Consider the following 7,743-nt stretch of genomic DNA (forward strand, 5'->3'; position numbering starts at 1 on the left):
ACAATCCTCGCAAACTCAAGAACTGTCGGCAAGCATATGTCGAGATATGCTAGATCATGCTCATATCTCCGATCCGGTTGATTCTAATTGGAAGCACTAGCAATTTCCTAGTTTTTTCAGATCTTAGAGTATTGTTTGTACAGCTTCTATAATATTTTGCTTTGAATCGATGCATATGGATTTTTGTGCATTTTTTCAGATCTTAGAGTACTGTTTGTACAACTTCTGTAATATTTTGCTTTGAATCGATGCATACGGATTTTTGTGCATTACTCGCTGTGGCTCTGTGTTGCTTGCTAATCAACCCATCAGCCTTTTCAGACTTGGATATTTGTCATGTTGATGAGCTTGCTTTCATGTATTTTGCCACATCTGATTAACTTTTCATGGCAACATCAACATGAATAGTTAATGATAAATCCAGCCACATTTCTCTCTACTATGCTCATTGATACAAGCTTTGTATTTTTGGAACACAACGGTTTTACCTTCGACAATGCCATACGGGCATCAGCTCCCTATATTTTGCTATATATAATTTTTTTTAAAGTTCGTACTCTACTATAGTTTTTTTATCACGAACTAATTGGGGTTTTCTCTATAAGTAGCGCTTTTTATGCAACTCTGACCTCTACTTTTTTTCTTGGTGTAGATTATCATCTTTCTTCTATGATGTTACAGATTATACTATTTGAGCATTGCTTCCTTTGGTTCCATTGCTCCAGTTTTTATGGCATGACATTAGAGCCATGTAATAAAGGATTCCGGCTTCGGTTGAAACCCAACTCTGATGACATAGTAGATACAAATTGCATTGGGATTTAGATCTACCAGTTAGGAGTTTAACTATTTGTCATGCCTCTTGAATATAAAAGCTAACATAATTTTCATTGATGGAGCATGTATGAGTGTAATTATTGCATTATGCAGATGTAAAATTTATGATGAATGAACAGAGTTGCTTCACTTGGTAATATTAAATATGAACACAGTTCTGGTTACATTTTTTTCTACTGTTCGTCAATCCCGTTTTGTCCGGCACCCAACATCGTATAATTTTCATTATATACAGTCTATCTTTGTAGATGTTTGGTGAGTTCATCTATTAAAGAGATACTTAGTATTCAAGTCCACATGAAAACTAACTTGAAACAAGTGATTTTCCATTGGTGAAGCAAATATTTACGGCAAGTTGTACACGGATGTCCCCGCAGCAACGCATGATAAGTCATCTAGAAGTTTTTGTTCAAGTACCAACTTATCAATGGTTCCAGTTTATGTTCTTTATTGCACTTATGATCTCAATACAAACCTATAGTGTCTTAACATATATTCATGAATGGATCCAATTTTTGTTCGCTGGTGCACTTATGATCTCGATAGAAAGCTATAGTGTGCACTAAAGTTGAATGGATCAGTTTATATGTATTTTCCTATTTTCAATTACCATATTGTTCAACATTTGCCCATATGTATTTTCAACTATTCAATTATCATATTGTCCGTCCAAATATTCGTCTTCTATGGAAAACAAATAATCCAAATGTATTGCATCCAATTCCCGTCGCAACGCGCGGGGTATTATCTAGTTAATCCAATGCCTAGTGCCAGTTATTATTTTTTGCTCGTTTTTGGTTTTCTAGAAAATCAAATACCAAACGGAGTCCAAACGCTCTAAACATTTTGACGATTTTTTTTCTAAACATAAGAGACCCTAGAAGCTTCGGGAGGAGACCATAGGACAAACGAGGAGACGGCAAGGCAAACAGGGCGCGCGCAGGGGGGTCGCGCCTTGTTACCTTATGGTCCCCACAAGGCTCCGTCTGACCTAATTCCACTTCTATAAATTCTCAAATCTTGGCAAACCCCGAGGGAGCCACCTGAAACACTTTTTCCGCCGCCGCAAGCTTCTGTTCTTCTGCGATACCATCTGGAGGCCTTTTTCGGTACTCTGCCGGAGGGGGAATCGATCACGAAGGGCTTCTACATCATCCCTGCTGTGTTTCGATGATGCGTGAGTAGTTTACCACAGACCTATAGGTCCATAGCTAGTAGCTAGATGGCTTCTTCGCTCTGTTTGATCTTCAATACAATGTTCTCCTCGATCTTCTCGGAGTTTTATCCGATGTAATCTTCTTTTGCGGTGTGTTTGTTGGAATCCGATGAATTGTGGGTTTATGATCAGATTGTTAATTGAAAGTAATTGAGTCTTTTCTGAACTTTATTATGCATGATTGTGATAGCTGTGTATTTCTCTTCGATCTATCCGTTCAGTGGGAGAGGTGCCTTATAGTGGGTTCAATCTTGCGGTGTCCCCACCTCGTGATAGAAGGGGTAGCGAGGCACGTATTGTATTGTTGCTACTATGGATAAAACGATGGGGCTTATTCATATTGCTTGAGTTTACTTTGTCTATATCATGTCATCTTGCTTAAAGCGTTATTCTGTTTGTCATGAACTTAATACCATAGATGCATGCTGGATAGCGGTCGATTAGTGGAGTAATAGTACTAGATGCAGGCAGGACTCGGTCTACTTGTCACGATCGGTTGGTCGATATGTGTGATCATTTCCATGAATAACGTCATAACTATGTGTTTTTCTATCAATTGCCCAATAGTAAATTGTTTACCCACAGTATGCCATGTGTTCGAGAGAGAAGCCTGTAGTGAAAACTATGGCCCCTGGGTATACTTTTACATATTATAAAAACCAAAAATACATTGTTGCAATTTATTTATTTTTATTTTGGTTTGCAATTTATTATCTATCTATCACTATCAGAATTAATCCTTGCAAGTAACGAGTTCAAGGGGATTGACAACCCTCTTGCCTGCGTTGGGTGCAAGTATTTACTTTTGTGTGTGTAGGTACTAAAGACAGGAATTTGCGTGGTTCTCCTATTGGTTCCATAACCTTGGTTCTCACTGAGGGAAAAACTTATCTCTACTATACTGCATCTCCCCTGCTATTCGGGGAAAATCCCAACGCAGTTTACAAATGGCAATGGCGTGCACCCCCTAATCCAGGACATCATCAAAGCAGACGAGGGATTGATCTACCTCAAACAACATCTTTGATGACAAAACGGTTAGGAACCATCAGAGCGGAGATTGATCAACCCCTCCTTTGGCGCACCGCTAGGGATTCTTTGGGTCCTACATGCTTTTATGTAGGGGAGACGAGATTGAACTAGAGGGTATGGAAAGAAAAATTACTTTGAGTGAAGGGCCTTTAAAAAATGTGCATATATTTATTCATCCAAATCTATGCCATCAAGCCATCATTCGATGGTCCAGCTTAATTTTTTGTAATTTCCACCTCACCCCATTGATTCAAGAAAAGACCGCAACAGGCTTGAGTAACATGTAAATACAACATAGACACCATAGTACCACACACATATATAGACCGTAACTATCTCATAACACAAATTTAGGTTCAAGATAGATAAAGGAAGGCAAAGTTGCAAGCTATAGATTAGGAAGCAACAAACTAGCAAAGTAATGATGTAAAACCTAGACCACACATATCGTTATCTTGATGTTGGTTATTAACTAGTAATACCTAAAAGAAGCATCTTTTATTGCCAAAGCGCTATCACTTGTTAGACGAGCTCATTCACTTGCTATCTGTTGGTATGCTAAAAGCCCACTACCTTTGCCTTCTTCGCTACGGGAAAGACCTCGACCACATCGTCACTATCATAGGAGTCGCTAGGAACCTCCATCACTGGCTTCTTGCCCCGTGCCTCTATCACCTTCTTCACCACTTGATATTCCAGCCCCTTCTTGTCGGTCCTAGCATCAACGGAAACCATAGTGCCCTCGTCGACTTCCCCTTTGACCAGCAACTCCGAGAGCTTTGTCATGACATTCTTATGCACCCACCTCCTTATGGGCCTTGCACCATACATCTTTTGGGAGCGTAGCATGATTACCAAAACATATAGATTGGTGAATACATATGTCTGTTTTTTCTAAAACTAAAAATGAACTTCACTTACTGGGTTGTATGATTCTAACAGAATGACATCTAGCGCATCGTCACTGGCAACTAGAGAGATGCCCTTGTTAGCTACATTGGAAATAATAATCTTCATCTGGATTTTGACTACCTCCTTCAGTTTGTCATGCGAAAGAGGTTCAAATATCACCACCTCACTCAATCTGTTGAGAAGCTCAGGCTTGAAGCATTTCTGAACCTGCCCATAATAAGTATATATGAAAATCATAATACAACTATTCCACCCCTAAGAAAATAGTTTGTTCACAAACCTGCTCCATAACAAGACCGCGTGCTGCTTCCATTGTTGTTTCTCCATTCATTCATGCTGTTAGGTGCTCTGCTCCCATATTTGATGTCATAATGATGATGGTATTCTTGAAATCCATGGTCTGTCCCTTGCCATCAGTCAACATACCATCATCAAGGAGCTGAAGAAAAACATTAAACACCGACGGATCTGCCTTCTCCACCTCAAAGAGTATGACACTGTATGGGCGCCTCCTGATTTTCTCAGTCAGTTGCCCACCATCTTCATGACCATGATAACTTGAAATGTCACAAAACAAGCACTAAAATTAGCCAAAGCAAGGATAAGTATGGAAATATAATGTTGATAAAGAGAACACTACACAAACCTCGGAGGTGCTCCAATGAGGCGCAACACAGATCCACTATTAACATACTCAGACATGTCAAAGCGAAACCAACATCTTCTCAGTATTGAATAGTTGCTCAGCAAGAGCTTTTGTGAGCTCAGTCTTTCCCACACCAGTCGGTCCTAGAAAGAGGAAAGATCCTATCGGTTGGCCGGATTGATTAAGACCAGCTCTGGCACGTAACACTGCTTGTGCAACCAAATTGACCGCTTCATCCTGGTCAACGACTCGCTCATGCAATCTGTTAGCAAGGTGGATCAACTTCTCCTTCTCCTCTTCATCAAGCGTGGCGACGGGAATTCCTGTCCATCGACTCACAATCTTCAAATAACAAACAAAACATGAGAAGTAGATCACATTGAAATAAAGGAAATATTCAAAAGGAGATTATACTGGCACAATGGGAATATTAACAAACACTATTAAGAATGCCTACTTGCGCAACATGATCTGGGCAAAGAACTCCATCCCGCACTACTCTTGCGGAGGTACTTTGTGTTGCGCTCCATTGTCTTTGGCTATCAATCTGCATCCATGTGGTGGAACATGCCTCGTCAATCAGATCAATTGCCTTATCAGGAAACTGACGACCTAAAGACAACATTAAAAACCATCAATTTTATCCAACACAAATGTCGCCCACATGTATGCAGCTCAATGGGAGTATTACACAATGCTACATTACTCACACGACAATGCCACGAATTCACTAACACGGTTTGTGCTTAAACTCAAGCGTATCCAATGTCATTACACTCAATCACTCAAAAATAATATGAATATATAAGCACTCTTGCCCTTGAATTGTAGTGCACAATAGCACAAAATCTATATTTAAATAGTTTATAAATAAAAAAGTGACATCATAAGTCAAATGACCAATTATGATACTCTATTTTTAATATTCATCATTTTTTCTGCATGACTAGGTGAGTGAAAGAACTGGTCACCAGTCATGTCTGATTCACACAAAGCTCAAAACTCAAAATTGAAAATATTAATGAACACCCCATCTATTTCAAAATAAATATAAGGTGTATTAATTTCTTCCAGCTAAAGCCTTATTTGTTCAACAGGGTTAATAGAAAATATCCATATCTAAAATACCACATCAGTATCATCATGAAACAATGTTTTCATGTTTTGTTTATTCGATATTATATTGTGGGTGCTGATCCCCCCCCCCCCCCCCCCCCCCATTAAACTAGGCCAAGCAAATAAAGGATTGACTTTTCAAAAAAAATACACCTTATATTTTGAAATTGAGAGAATAACAAAAATGTGGATAAAACAACATGTAATCTAATTTCTTGTTGCCCCTGCTATTGTTGTAATCTACAATCTCTGCACTGTTTACAAATTGGTAGTTTTTGCATATTACCTGTTTTAGTAATCAAATGCATTTTATTAAGTCATCACATGTGAACTCATGTCATTACTTATTAGAAGTAGCATATATAAGACTTTGATGCTTTTAACCCTAGCCAACAATATATTAATACAACACACAAAGGAAACCAATGCAAGCAAGATACTTCCTCCGTCTTAAAATAGGTGTTGAACAAAATTAAGATTGCTCACCAGTTATATAGCGGCCAGCAAGCTGTGCAGCAGCAACAAGAGCAGCATCCTGAATCTTCAGGCCATGGTGGTCTTCATACCTCTGCTTTAGCCCCCGCAGAATACAAATGGTTGCCTGCGTGCTTGGCTCCTCCACATGCACCTTCTGGAACCGTCGCTCCAGTGCGGCGTCTTTTTCAATGTACTTGCGTCTTGCGGTACTCGTCGAAAGTCGGAGCGCCCACGCATCGGATACGACCGCGGGCCAATGCCGGCTTCAGCAGGTTGGCGCCGTCCATGCTGCCGCCCTTGGTCTTCCCGGGGCCGACAAGCATGTGCACCTCGTCGATGAACAGAACTACCTGGCCGTCCGCATCCTCCGCTTCCTTGATCACATCCTTGAGGCGTTGCTCGAACATGCCGCGGTACTGGGTCCCTGCCACCATCGCCCCCAGGTCGACCTCCACCACGCGCGCCCCGGCAAGAGCAGCGGGCACCATCCCACCTGCGATGCGCCGAGCGAGCCCCTCGGCAATGGCCGTCTTGCCGACTCCCGGTGCGCCGACCAGCAGGGCGCTGTTCTTGGTCCGTCGGCACAGGATGCAGACGACACGATCGATCTCGTCGTCGCGGCCGATCACCGGATCAGTCATGCCAGCCACCACCGTCATATCCCGGCCGTACGTGCTCAAAGCCGTCTCCTTCGGAGTCGGAGCTGCCTTGGGCGCGGCGCCCACGAGAGAACCGCGCCGGCCTCCGGCAGAACTGTTCAATGTGGTGCGGGTCTTCACAACGGGCGGCCTGTACACGGATCCGCTGGTACGACCGCCGGGAGCATCGGCTGCGGCTGCCAAATCGATCGGCGACGGAGAGGTCGAGAAGGCGAGCGGGCTCGCCGTCGCTGCGGTCGGGGTCACGAAGTGCGCCGGAGCAACTCCACCGGAGGCGGGGGCAGAAGCACCGGAGGCCAAATGGCGACGCCTCTGCTGCTTCAGGTTAACCAAGGGAGCCTCGAGGGAGTCGGAGGAGCGATGACGGATAGATTCTGTGCGCAGCCGAGACCCCCGGAGGACGGAGCAACTGGGCCTGCTATGCCGGAGTAAGGCGGGGGAGGAAGGACGGCTCTCTTCGTCGACGCCGCCGTAGCGTTGATTGCGGCGCGGTCTCAGCGAGAACTCTCCGTACGTGGGGAACTCATCGTCGTCGGACTCTCCGCTGGGGAAGATGCTGGGGACGTATTTGACGCCTCCGGTGGAGGGGTGGAGCGGGTCGGGAGTGCTTCCGTTGGACATGGTGCGGGCCGGCGGTGAGTCGATCGGGATTCGCGATAGTGCGGTAGCGCGGATCGCGTGTCCTTATATAGGAGCACGAAGGGAACCCAGCACTCCCGTTCCGTGTTTACCGCGGGTTGATGACGGTGGACGTGAAGCCGAAAATTCGACGCTACAGTTAATTTCCTTTTTTTAAGGGAAGTCTCATCATTATCCGATCCGTACTGCAATGTGCTGTTCAAGGAAAA

The 7,743-nt window shown here is 43.4% G+C and overlaps 1 protein-coding gene across 1 annotated transcript; it reads right to left on the bottom strand.

Annotated features, from left to right (window-relative positions):
- Positions 1 to 3,643: 3,643 nt before the first annotated feature.
- LOC109748448 (chaperone protein ClpB1-like) lies at positions 3,644 to 7,516 on the bottom strand. The gene is made up of 9 exons (XM_073500662.1): positions 6,431 to 7,516; positions 6,246 to 6,390; positions 5,101 to 5,255; positions 4,872 to 4,985; positions 4,644 to 4,786; positions 4,424 to 4,554; positions 4,278 to 4,300; positions 4,007 to 4,204; positions 3,644 to 3,916 (listed from the first exon to the last, which is right to left on the bottom strand). Exons 1-9 carry the CDS (start codon positions 7,514 to 7,516, stop codon positions 3,644 to 3,646), a joined length of 2,268 nt encoding a protein of 755 aa, XP_073356763.1.
- Positions 7,517 to 7,743: the final 227 nt, after the last annotated feature.

This window comes from Aegilops tauschii, chromosome 6, assembly GCF_002575655.3.
Source record: "Aegilops tauschii subsp. strangulata cultivar AL8/78 chromosome 6, Aet v6.0, whole genome shotgun sequence".
Classification (NCBI taxonomy): Eukaryota; Viridiplantae; Streptophyta; class Magnoliopsida; order Poales; family Poaceae; genus Aegilops; species Aegilops tauschii.